General features: G+C 37.7%; 1 protein-coding gene across 4 annotated transcripts in view; it reads left to right on the top strand.

Moving 5' to 3' along the window:
• Window positions 1-13,765, top strand: part of ARHGAP32 (Rho GTPase activating protein 32) — a 310,104-nt gene that overhangs the window by 229,077 nt on the left and 67,262 nt on the right. For all 4 annotated transcript variants that reach the window (XM_033208053.1, XM_033208055.1, XM_033208054.1 and 1 more), the window contains one exon: window positions 2,224-2,305. In XM_033208053.1, coding sequence (XP_033063944.1) covers window positions 2,224-2,305 — 82 coding nt within the window. The remainder of the gene's footprint in view (window positions 1-2,223; window positions 2,306-13,765) is intronic.

The following is a 13,765-nucleotide window of genomic DNA, read 5'->3' as shown; positions in this document are numbered from 1 at the left end:
TCTGCGGCTTGGAGAGCACTGTCATTTCAGACGTGAAAACCAGCTGCAGGTGAGCTCTTTTAGAAACACGAACTTTATACTCCATAAATTCTGAAACAAGCCAGATATTTCTACATTGTTGTTTGAATTTCAGAAGGGTACCTCCAGGCATCAGGGTCTCTTTCAGAGTCACTCTTGAAATAGTTACATCTTCCCAACCTTGGTAACCACCTTTTTGCAGTTCTCTAGCCTTTGCATGCACTGAAGCACACCACTTTGTGGAATGACTTTTAACATTAAATCCATCGTGGCTTAAGTTCACGAAGCAGCTATTTCCAGGGCACCTCCCATCTCCTCGGCATGAGCAGTTTCCCAGTTACTGCTTCATCCCCCCAACCCCTCTTCATGAGAGTCTCCAGAGCTCATAGCATCAAGATCTCCATTGCTGGGACTCAAACCAGACTACATCTGGAAGCTCCACTTTTCCAGCTCTCTCTGCTGGAGACCAAAGTGACAGTTTGTTGCAAAGACTTGTAAAAACAGAGATTATTTACAAATGCATTTTTGTATACATTTGTGTAATTTAGAACCTGGGGCTTTTGTAATCGCTTTCCAAACCCTTTTATGAGGGGTGGAACCCTTATATGAGGCTACGCTGGTAACCATGCCCCATATCCCTTCTCATAACTGACTTGTGTAAGAAAAACAATGAAGATTTTTTTAAGTTGACTCCTACCTGGTTCTGATCAGTCTTGGAGGAATTTCTACTCATTTAGTAGAATAGGGAGTTGAGTAGAATATATGAAAGAATTTCACCAATAAAACAAATACCTAAAGCATCATTTTAGAAGGCAGTGCATAGGAATCCCAAAATCACATCGTGTGAACGAAACCGATCATCTGATAATGATACCTCATCTCTACAAAAAATAAACAAAATTAGCCAGGTGAGCTGGTGCATGCCCGGAGTCCCAGCTACTCAGGAGGCTGAGGTGCAAGAACTGCTGAGCCTGGGAGATTGAGGCTGCAGTGAGCCTGGATTGTGTCACTCCTTCAGCCTGGGTGACAGAATGAGACCGTGTCTCAAAAACAAACAAATACAAGAAACTGATCATCTATTAATAACCCTTTTCAGCTCATGATGACCGGTTTATATCTTCATAATTTTAAGAACTACCATAGATTATGGATCTAGAAATTGAAATAAGAATGTAGCAAATGAGTATGTGAAAATAATTTCACACAGATGGAAATTATACAGCTCAGAACTTGATGATGAATCATACTCTTGGAAAACTATTCCATTCTTCCCCAGAGTCTGTCAACAGAGGGATATACAAAGTGATGTAGTTTTCATATTTCAGCTTTAACATCTGCTGCATGGCAGCCCATTTATATTTTTATCTAAGGAAACATCTATAAATATTGATAAAGATTTCCTGTTTGCTTTTGTTTCCAGGCTGTTTATCTCGGTATTTATCCTTTTGGCTATACAGCATCTCTGGATGATCTGGAACTCAGCATTTTCCTAATACGGCTTGTTAGAATTCCAAAAACAATGCCTGCGGTTCCACTACTAGGTCACTGTGGTGTGTTCCTCAAAGTCACAGTCTGTTGACACTGCTGAGATTGGCTGTTTTCTTCTTTCTTGCTTTCCCTCTTATCCATGCACTACTAGTTTTTAAAAGCATTGAATACCAGGATTTTAAATGAGAGGTTATTTTACACATTTATTTCAGTCATGTCTTCTTTTTTTTTTTCTTCATGAAACCTGGGGGAGAGTGAAGAGAAAGTTCACAAAAAGTTTGAGTTGTGGCTGAGTGTTGATTTAAAAAACCCATAGAGAAGACAATAAACATAAGTTGGCAACAGATATCAACATAACTGGATTGAGATTTCAGTAAAGCACATTATTAAATTATGAAATTTTACCTACTTGCATGCATAGCTCATTATCAGACTAAATATTTTAATTCATGTAAGAAAAAATTGGGAAATTAAAAACTAAAAGGATAAAAGCAGACTTAGATATTTGGACAAATAAAACAGATAACTCTGTGTACTCATAGCAACAGATTGTTTTATTATTTGTTTGTGTAATAGGCATCATCTGTTATTTAGAGTCTTGGAATAATAGAATCATTTGGGAGGGACTGTAGAATACATTACTGGAATTCAGTTGGCAGTGTTCATGTATTGGTCTGTTTGCTGGTTTAGAATCCTTTCTTTGTTGCTTTTCATCAGGTGGGACTCTTTCCTGGACACTGTGTTGAGTTAATTAACCAAAAAGTTCCCCAGTCAGTGACCAACTCAGTGCCAAAACCAGGTGAGTACATTTTTTTCACTAGTGTAGTTATTTTATAAACTGCTTGAAGACACAGATTTTCTGTCAGTCAGGTATTCAGCTTGTTTTGCTATTTTTGCATTTATTGACATAATACTACATTCTTAATTTTATATGATTTTGATTTTTAAATGTATTCTTATTTCTCTGTTGATTATTTTGAAAAGGTTTACATTCATTCAAATTTTTAGGCAATTTTAAAGAGCTGTGTGCTCCATTAAGCTTTGTCATTATTGACTTTTATAGTTGCATAATAGCAGTGTAACTTATTAATGAATAAAATGATTTAAAAAAATAGGTTTAAAGAACTAACATAGAAATTGTAGGCCTAACTGGAAATTGATAAATGAAAAGTAAGTATATTTTAAAAGGGCATATGAACATCAAAACTATTTTAAACAGCATTTCTTATTGCTTATATAGTATACTTACAGTGCTACATAAATATGTAGAATATATTACAAATAAAGCATTGTTGAAGGGGATAAAAATCAAGAAAATGGGAATTTTGGTATTTATTGAGGTGATTTAATTTTGGGAAGATTCAACAGAATGCCTCGTCTGGAACTTTTTGATGATGTCAATTTAAAAAAAATACAAACAAAGTCTAAAACATTTTGGAGAGAAGAGGGAGTCATCCAACTTATTTTTCCTAGCTGTATTACATTTCTTCTGTCCTTTTCCACCTCCCAATAAAAGGAGAAGAAAAAATTTCTGGGCCTCAGAATTTATTTGAACTGTTTTCCTTACAGTAGTATTTTCTAGTTTTAGGACCTGTATGTAAGAGTTAAGGAAAAAAAAAAAAAAAAAAAAAGAAGTTATTCTTTACTCTTTTGGTATTTTCCCACTTGTGCTCCCAAAGCTTACATCAAACAATCTTTGTAATAGTATTTAAGTAAAGGGTAATAATACCTTTCAAAGCTTATTTCTTCATAGGAGACTAGGGAGTCATTGTTCCCATTTCTCTCATTGGAATTTGTTTATTTTAGACTGACTTTATTGCTCAGTGGAGAAAATGCTTCAAAACAGGGTTTTCTGCAGTTCTGCTTGAGTCAGGATTCTCAGTTCTTTTCAAAGCAGTTTTATCCTTCTTGGGTAAACTTTTTAAAAAAACTCCTAAGTGGGTACTTGTTCGGTAAATCTTCATTAGTAACTGTAGATTTCATTCTTTTTAAAAATATGGCATTATTTTAAACTTAACTTTTTGAAAACTCAGCTTTATTGAGATAAAATTCACATATCGTGCAATTTACCCTTTAAATTGTGTAACAGAGTTGTACAGCCATCACTACAGTTAATTTTAGAACACCTTCATCACTTCATAAAGAAATCCCATATCCATTAATAGACACTGCTCCCTGCATACTACTCCCAGCCCTAAATGACCACTTGTCTACTTTTTGTCTTTATTGATTTCCCTATTCTGGACATTTTGTATAAATGGAATCATATAGTGTGTGGTCTTTCGTGATGGGCTTCTTTTACTTAGCATAGTGTTTTCAAGATTCACCTGTACAGTAGCATGTATCAGTACTTCTGTTTTAATTCCTTCTTTTTTAATGGCTGGATAACATTTCATTGTATGCATACACCACATTTTATTTGTGTATTCATTTGGAGTTGTTTCCATTTTTGGCTACTCTGAATATTCATGTACAATATTATATGTGGATGTGTTTTGGTTTCTCTTGGGTGTATGTCCAGGTGTGGAATTGCTGGGTCATATGGTAACTATGTTTAACCTTTGAAGAACTGCCCCTGCACCATTGGTGTAGCTGCACCATTTCACAGTCCCACCAGCAGGTGTATGAGACTTCCAGTTGCTTCATATCCTTGTCAGTACTTGTTTTTATTTGGATTTTTTTGATTATTGCCTTCTTAGTTGTGAAGTAGTATCTCACTGTGGATTTGACCTGCATTTTGCTTTTGGCTAATAATGTTTAGCCATTTTATATGTCTTTATTGGCTATGTGTTCATCTTCTTTGGAGGGCATCTATTCATATCCTTTGCTTATTATTTTTTTCTTTTACCTTTTTCTTTTCTTTCTTTCTTTTTTTTTTTTTTTTACGAGACAGGGTCTTTCTCTGTCACCACAGGCTGCAGTGCAACGTTGTGATCGTAGCTCACTGCAGCCTTCAACTCCTGGCCTCAAATGATCCTTCTGACTGAGCCTCCCGCATGACTGACATTACAGGTGCACACCACTGTGCCCAGCTTATTTCTAATTTTTTGTAGAGACAAGGTCTTGCTTTTTTGCCCAGATTAGTCTGAAACTCCTGGTTTCAAGTGATCCTCCCACCTCAACCTCCCGCTTTTGCCCAGTTTTTAACTGGGTTATGTGTGTTTTTGTTACTGAGTTGTAAATGTTGCTCATATATTCTAGATACAAATTATTTACCAGATAATAATGATTTGCAAATATTTTCACCTGTTTTGTGGTTTGTCTTTCACTTTCTTTGGTAGTATCCATTGATGCGTACAAGTTTTTACTTTTGATGTTTCTTTTGTCATTTATGCTTTTGATTCCTTATTTAAGAAGGCTTTGGCTAATCCACAGTCGTGATTTACTCCTGTGTTTTCTTCTGAGAGGTTTATAGTTTTAGATGTTACATATTAGTCTATAACCCATTTTTTTAAAGTTAATTTCTGTGTATGGTGGTGAGGCAGGGGTCCAACTTCATGAGGTTATCCAATTGTTCTAGCACTGTTTGTTGAAAAGATTATTTCTTTCCTGTTGTATTATCTTGATATCCTTGGAAAAATCAATTGACCCTAGACACAATTGACCCTAGGTTTATTCCTGGACTTCCAGTTCTCTTCCAATGATGTATATGCCTTTTTTTGTTTGTTTTTTTGAGGCAGAGTCTCACTCTGTCACCCAGGTTGGAGTGCAGTGGTGCCATCTCAGCTCACTGCAACCTCCACCTCCTGAGTTCAATCAATTCTCCTGCCTCAGTCTCCTGAGTAGCTGGGATTACAGGTGCGTGCCACCACACCCAGATAATTTTTATATTTTTGGTAGAGACGGGGTTTCATCATGTTGGCCAGGCTGATCTTGAACTTCTGACCTCGTGATCCGCCCACCTCAGCCTCCCAAAGTGCTGGGATTACAGGCGTGAGCCACCACGCCCAGCCTCTATATGTCTTTTCTTATGCCAGTACTACCCTGTTTTGATTACTGTTGTTTTGTTGTAAGTTTTGCAGTGGGGAAGTATAAGTCTTCCTACTTTTTTCTTCTTTTTAAGGGTTGATTTGGTTTTTCTGAGCCCCTTGCAATTCCATATGGCTTTAGAATCAGCTTATCAGTTTCTACAGAGTAGAATGGGATTCTGATAGAGAGTATATTGAACCTGTAGATCAACTTGGGATATTATTAACAATATTAAGTCTTCTAATCCCTGAACATAGGATGTTTTTCTATTTATTTAGATATTCTTTTGTATTTTTAATTTTTTTCTTTAGAGACAGTGTCTTGCTTTGTTGCCCAGGCTGGAGTGCCATGGTGTGATCATAGTTCACAGCTCGTCAAACTCCTGGGCTCAATGCATCTTTCCACCTCAGCCTCCTGAGTAGCTAGGACTACAGGCATGTGCCACTGTGCCAGGCTAATTTTTTAGTTTTTTTGTAGCAATGTCTCACTGTGTTGCGTAGGCTGGTCCTGAACTCCTGGCCTTAAGTGATCCTCCCGCATGAGCCTCCAAAAGTGCTGGGATTATAGGCATGAGCCACTAGGCCCAGTCAGTTTAGACATTCTTTAATTTGCTTCAATATTTTGTAGTTTTCAGAGTATAAGTTTTATATATCTTTTGTTGAGTTTCTTTATCAATATGTTCAATTCTTTTTAATGCTATTGTACTGGGAATTTTAACATTTCATTTTCTTATTGTTTATGGCAAGTCCATAGGAATATAATTTTTGTATGTGGATGTTGTATTTTGAAGGCTTGTTGAACTGTGTATTAGTTCTAATAGTTCGTAGTGGATTCCTTGGGATTTTCTATATACAAGATTATGGCATCTACAGTAGGAACTTTTTACTTCTTCCCTTCCAATCTGGATGTCTTTTTATTATTCCTGCCCAGTGGTCCTTGTGAGAACCTCTAATACAATATTAAATATAAATCTCAAGTGCAAGCATCCATGTCTTGTTCCTGATCTTAGGAGAGTACATCTAGTCTTTTACCATTAAGTAGGGTGTTAGCTGTGGGGGTTTCATAGATGTCCTTTATCAGGGTTGAGAAAGTTCCCTTCTGTTTCTTGTGTGTTAAGTGTTTATAAATAGGGTGTAGAAATTTTTCTGAAGGCTTTTATTCATCTATTGAGATTATCATGGGTTTTTATGGTCATTATTTTGAAGTTACTAAAATTCAGCATCAAACAGTTAATTTCCTGCACATTATTTTTATCCATCTTTCTGTGGTGTAAGCTTAACTTATTTTAGTTGTTATGTCTCAACTTTGATAGTATTGACTCAGATGTACTATAAACTGAGTTTTTAAAACTTAGCCTAATATTGGCATTAAAATAAACTGTATCAATCAAGTGCTTTCTCTTTCTCTTTTTTTCTTTTTTTGAGACGGAGTTTCGCTCTTGTTGCCCAGGCTGGAGTGCAATGGCGCAATCTCAGCTCACTGCAACCTCCACCTCCTGGGTTCAAGCGATTCTCCTGCCTCAGCCTCCCCAGTAGCTGGGATTACAGGCATACGCCACCATGCCGGCTCATTTTTTGTATTTTTAGTAGAAATGGGTTTTCTCCATGTTGGTCAGGCTGGTCTGAAACTCCCGGCCTCAGGTGATCCACCCACCTCAGCCTCCCAAAGTGCTACCAAAGGCGTGAGCCACCGCACCCGGCCCATTCTCGTGTTTTGAATGGAGAAGTGACACTTCAAGTAGGGATAACCTCCAGAAAGTTAGTGTTGGGAAAGTTAATCAGTTATTGATAGCTCTGGAAAACAGGTTTGTATTTGTAGACCTGCATAGCATTGTTATTTCTAAATTAAGAATCACCAAGAAAAACCTCGTATACCTTCAAAAGCTAATATTTTGTCTTTTGTGAGCAGCATTGCAGAGTTAGCATAAGGAAATGTGCTTTTTTTTTTTTTTTTTTTTTCTTTTCTTGACGGAGTCTTGCTCTGTCACCCAGGCTGGAGTGCGATGGCGTGATCTCGGCTCACTGCAACCTCCGCCTCCCAGGTTCAAGCAATTCTCCTGCCTCTGCCTCCTGAGTAGCTGGGATTATAGGCACATGCCGCCACGCCCTGCCAATTTTTGTATTTTTAGTAGAGGTGAGGTTTCATCATGTGGACCAGCCGGTCTCGAACTCCTGACCTCGGGTGATCTGCCTGCCTTGGCTTCCCCAAGTGCTGGGATTGCAGGCATGAGCCACTGTGCCCAGCCAAAATGTGCATTCTTAATACATTTTGAAAAGGATAATGTGAATTCTGTCAGCCTTGGGCTTGTTTCACACTTTAAAACTGTCTTTGCCTACGGTATAAACAACTTGAATGTTCTGTTTATTTTTAACATTGCCATCTGTCACTGTTAGATGCCAAATCTGAAAGATACAGCTATAGTTTGAGACTGAAAATTTAAAGTTCCCTATACTATTACACAACAAGGGTAACATAGGAAAAATATTCTCTTTGAATCTGTTATTAAATGTTATTTCTTAATATGTTCAATTATTTGTATATACAGAAATAAAATTAATCACCATATCCTGACCAAGACAGAAAGTATCCATGGTACCTTAGGAAAAAGAAGGTAAGAGTTTGAGAGAGAGAGAGAAGAGGAAACAAAAAAGGTGGAAGCTTATCTGTAAGAAATTGTCATTTCGTTCAGTCACCATAGGGCATGATACAGTGGAAGATGAGGTCTTGGTGGGGAAAGGTGGAAGGGGAAGCACATGTTTTTCTTTGTGTTTGTTTTGCTTGCAAGTCACTGAGGAGCTGTGTACTAACACTTTTCTTAAAGGCTTTATGTCATAGCTATTCTCTCTTCAGATATTTATTTTTCCCAATTCTCTTTCTCCTCTCCTTTACTTACCAGTTACATTATTTGATGTTGTCTCACAGATCTCGGACTCTGTTCTTTCTTTTTTCTTTTTTTTTTTTTTTTTTTTACTCTGTTTTCTTTTTCTTTCTTTCTTTCTTTCTTTTTTTTTTTTTTTTTCAGACAGTCTCGCTCTGTCTCCCAGTCTGGAGTGCCGTGGCGCGATCTCCTGTTTTCTTTGTCTCTCTCTTTTTTTGTTTTCAGTTTGGATACTTTCTATTGTCCCATCATCAAGTTCAGTGATTCTTCACTCTGCTATGTGTAGTCAGTCTTCTCTTAAGCCCACCTAACACATTCTTCAATTCTCATATTTTTCTTTTCTCGAATAAAACTAGGTGGTCTTTTTACAATAATTGCTATGCTGGAATTCCCCATCTTTTTACATCATCCACCTTTTCCACCAGAAAAAAAGAAAGAGGGGTGGAGGATAGAAGAGAGAAGAGGGAAAGAGTGGGAGAAATGGAGAACAGCGAAGAAAAGCCAGCAGAGATTTCTGAGGCATTAACTTCTAGAAATAAAAGACTAGTGATTTAGACAACCTTACCTCTGAGGACAGTTAAAAATTTTTGACAGAGGTATAAAAAATATCTTTGAAGCATTAGAGAGTTCATAAAACTGGAAGCAGTTGTTGTGCTAAGGTGAAACCGAAGGAAATCTGAAGGGTGACCCCTGCATACAGAGACATTATTCCCCTAGGATATCTGCTGATGGAGTAGAGGAGGTCGCCATAGTGCGAGGGGAACAAAAATTGGAGGGCAGAACCCATCAAGACAGAGTTGCTGAAAAATGCCCCAAGCTTTGAGTTGGAATCTTTGTAGAAACTGATGACTGATTCTAAAATGTATGTGGAAATACAGAGCCAAGAATACCCAAGACAATTTAGAAGAACAGAAAAGTGGGAAACTTACTGTAGTGTCAAGATATATTGTGAAAGCTTTACTAATTAAGACATTGATATAGATGTACAGGTAGACCAATAGATCAGTGGAACAGAATAGAGTCCAGAAACAAACCTGTGTCTATATAGATACTTGATTTATGACAAAGGTGGCATTGGAGGGCAGTTTCAAAAGAACAGTCATTTCAATAAAAAGTACTGAGTCAACTGGACATCTGAATATAAAGAAAAAGAAGCCTGATGATCTTTATTTAAACCCATACACAAAAATCCATTCCAGGAGAATTACAAATCTGTATGTGAAAGAGGAAACAATAAAACTTTAGAAGATAATACTATAGAATATCTTTATGACCTTGGCTTAGACATAGTATTAATTATAGCTGAAAAGCTTAATAATTAAACAATTTAAAGCAATAACTTTTATCATAATATGCCATTAAGATAGTGAAAGGGCAAATCACAGTGTGGGAAGGTATTTGCAGAATGTGTATCTGACAAAGGACTTGTAAAGAATCTTTAGGAAAAGGCAGATCAAAGCCTTATTGACTCTTCATTACATACTTAACCAGAATAATTAAAATTTAAGGGTAACAATATCTGAGTTTGGCAAAGATATATATTAATAGGAATTCTTATATGCTGATGATGGGAATATTAATTTGGGACAATCATTGGCATTATCTATTGAAGTTGATACACAGCTGTAACCCAGCAGTTCCACTTTTAGATGTATATAGAGATTCATGTACACAGACAAAGACACATGCATAGAAATGTTGATAGCAGTTTTATTTCCATTTGTTAAAAACTGGCAAAACTTATGGGTGTATACATGGTGGAATGAATAAATGAAGGTATGTACAATAAATTCCTCTACACCAGTAAAAATGAATGAGTTAAAACTATTTGCAACAACATGATTGAATCTCACAAAAAATAGTATTAGAAGTCCTGATGTACACACTTACACTGTAAAGTTTCATGTATACATTCACAGAGTTCAAAATCCTAAGAGTTCAAGCTGCTCTGTGGTATTAGAAATTAGGATAGCAGCTACCTTTGGGGAGGAAAGAGGAGGTCAATGATTGGGATGGGCAGGAGAGAGGATTCTGGAGTACTGGTAATGTTCTGTTGATCCAGGTGGGAATTATACAAAAATGTCATGATGTTGAGCATCTTTTTGTGTGCTTATTGCCCATTGTCTATTTTCTTTGTATTAATGCCTATTTAAGTCTCTTGCTCTTTTTGAATTGGTCACTTTGCATTTTTAAAAAAGATTTCACCCATCCAGATGAATATTCTTTGCAGCATTGCTTTAATACATAAATGTTGGAAATCGTATTTTCAAAAAATACTTTTGGTACTTTTGTACTGTAAAATACTTTGCAACCACCACAAAGTAAGTAGAAGCCTACGTAGTAAACCAGGGGATTTTTTTCTCTGGTACATTGTTAAATGAAAAGGCAAATTACAAAACAGTAAAATCCCATTGTAAATTCATAGAAAGAGGATCTAGAAGGCTACGTACTAACTCGAAAGGGGAATGGGATTATGGAGACAGTAAGAAACATTTCATTTTTTCTCCATTTGCTTCTGTATTGTTTAATTTTTTAATAATTGAAATGGGATCATTCCCTTGGCCCCGTCTCAGGACTCACAGGTCAGGGGGAGCATGCAGGTGAGTGGGTGCAGAGGCCAGGATGAGCACTTCTGGGCAACTGGTAGAAGCAGAATGCTGTGCAGGCCCACGGCAGCATCTGGAGGTTACCCATGACTCCTGGAGCCCCAGAGGGCATGTGTTACAGTGTGCTCTTTTAGCTTTGCCGTCCATGGGTGGCTTAAATGTTAAACAACTCAGTGGAGGGTCAGTGAGACAGCCTGTTGCACCTGTATCCAAGTCCTTGTCTGGGGTCCAGGAAGAATCAGGACGCACAAATGAATTGAAGGGTGGTGGTGAATGTGGAGAATTTTATTGAGTGGTAGAAGTGGCTCTCAGAGGGATGGGGAGCTGGAAAGGGGATGGAGTGGAAAGGGGTCTTCCCCTGGAGATCGGCTGTGCCCAGCTGAACTCTCCTCCGAAGTCCTGCCGTCAAGCCATCCCTCTGAAGTCAGGCTGCTTCTCTCAAACATCTGGCTGCTTCTTTCCTTCTCTGCCGTTCTGCCGCTCTGCTGGTAGGGCCTGGGGTTTCTACGGGCACAGGATGTGGGGGCGGGGCAGGCCAAGGTGGTTTTGGAAAAGGCAACAATTGTGGGGGTGGGAAACAGGAATGCATGTTCTCGCTTTGGGTCATAGGTCCAGGCTTGAGGGTGTGACCCTTGCCAGGGACCACCCTCTTCTACCCATTGTTTCCCTTTCTCCAGCCTGTATCACAATGAGCATGCATTATTTTGTAGAATATGAAGAAATAGATTGTAATCTCCTGTTAACTGTACCCTGCCCAAATAGGTAATTTCCAGGATTCTTCTTAATGCATCTACCCCATAAAATGGACACTAGCGACACTAGATTTACTGCAGATGTTTATTTACCTGTGTGAAAAGCATCAGGGTTAAAGGGACAAAAGCTCAGGCAACCTTGGGTTCAATCCCTATGCCACATTTTACTGTCTGCGTATACATCATTTGGCTTCTCTGATTTTCAATTTCCATATCTAAAAAATGAGGCAAGATTATTATTTCAAAGATGAGGGATAAGGTACTTAAGACCCCTGGATGCTTAATGAATGTCAACTGTTATTTACTGATTTATGTTTATTTACTATGTTATTTAAATTCATGAGTATCAGAAACTATGCTTAATTTATATAGATACTTATTTAAGATACTATTTATTTGATATAAATCTACATGCCAAGATATCACAGTTGTGTTAGTCTATTCTAGCGTTGCTGTAAAGAAATACCTGAGATTGGGTAATTTATAAAGAAAAGAGGTTTAATTGGCTCACAGTTCTGCAGGCTGTACAGGAAGCATGGCACTGGCATCTGCTCAGCTTCTGGGAAGGCCTCAGGGAGCTTTTAATTATGGTGTAAAGCGAAGTGGGAACCGGCACCTCACGTGGCAGGAGTAGGAGCTAGAGAGAGTGGCAGAGAGTGCCACATACTTACACAACCAGATCTCACAAGTATTCACTATGCAAGGACAGCTCCAAGCCATGAGGGATCTGCCCCCATGACCAAAACACCTCCCACCAGGCCCCACCTCCAGCATTGGGGATTACGATTGAACATGAGATTTGGGTGGGGACAAATATCTAAACTATCACAGTGCATGACTGAAACACATTCGTTAAAGTAGTTTTCACAGAACCATGGTGGGGGAAGGAGTTTGCATCACAAATTTCTGTTTTTTTGAAGATAACTTTTTTTCGGTTAACAGATATACATTAAAGGTGAGACTTTTTTTCTGTAAGACTAGTTAAGAGCATATGTGAGAAGACAGAAAAGAGTAGAACAGGGAAATAGATTTGTAACTGACGTGGGTACAGTCAATTGAGATAACTCAGTACCTTTGGACCAGCCGGGCTTTTATTTGTAGTAGTGTTTCAGGAAACCAGTCCTCTAGTATGTTGCTTTTTATGTTATTTTACTTTCAGTATTACCTAATTCCAGTTGTCTTATTTTAAATTTTGACTTGCTTGCTCCTGGATTGTTTCTATTTTCTTTCTTGTTTCAGTTTCCAACACTTTTTGCTCTTTTGTAGTCATGTTTCTTTGCATGTCACTTTAGTAAGAAGTGACCACACATTTATATATCAACTAAAAGAGGTCCAGGTTTTTACTTACTCTCTTTGGAGTATTGCACTGAATATGCTTCCCATTGAACAAATGCTTACATGTGTTAAGAATCAGATTGTTAAAATCCCTACCTTTAGAAGCACTGATGTGAGACTCTAAGGAGTACTAAACTGCTACAGTGTCTTGGGAAGCTTTCTCCCCAAATACATTCCAAAGAATAGATCAAGATAATATTTTCTCACTCTGTATCAGGGGAAAACAGAAAATTTATAATACCATGTATTTATAAAGTGCTTTAGGGTTTATGAATACTTACATTTCCATTGTTTAAATGGGTCATTAATCTGGTCACAACCCTGTGAGCTTGCTAGGGATAGGGAATGTATTTCCATCCCTCTCCTTCCTACCCTTTTTTAACAAATGGAGCAACTGGAAGCTTAAGACACTTGCCTGAGGCTTCACAACTAGGATTTACTGAAATCTCCTGATACCTAATAGTAATCACAGCCAGCACTTACATAGTCCTGTGTGCCAGGCCCTGTGCCATGCACTTGACGTGGGTTAACTAACTTGTGTGCAATTAGTTAATTCAAAACTCAGAATTCTGCCCACTGTAGAACATTGAATAGACATAAAGATTTTTGTTCTCTCTGTCAAAACAAAAATTTAATTCCTTTTGCTTTTATTACAGTAGGAATAAATAAAATGTGTTTGCATTTTTATAAGGCCTGTATAAACAGAACAGAAATTAGGG

This window comes from Trachypithecus francoisi, unplaced genomic scaffold, assembly GCF_009764315.1.
Source record: "Trachypithecus francoisi isolate TF-2019V2 unplaced genomic scaffold, Tfra_2.0 Lachesis_group8, whole genome shotgun sequence".
NCBI lineage: Eukaryota > Metazoa > Chordata > Mammalia > Primates > Cercopithecidae > Trachypithecus > Trachypithecus francoisi.
This window is presented reverse-complemented; position numbering and strand designations above follow the sequence as displayed.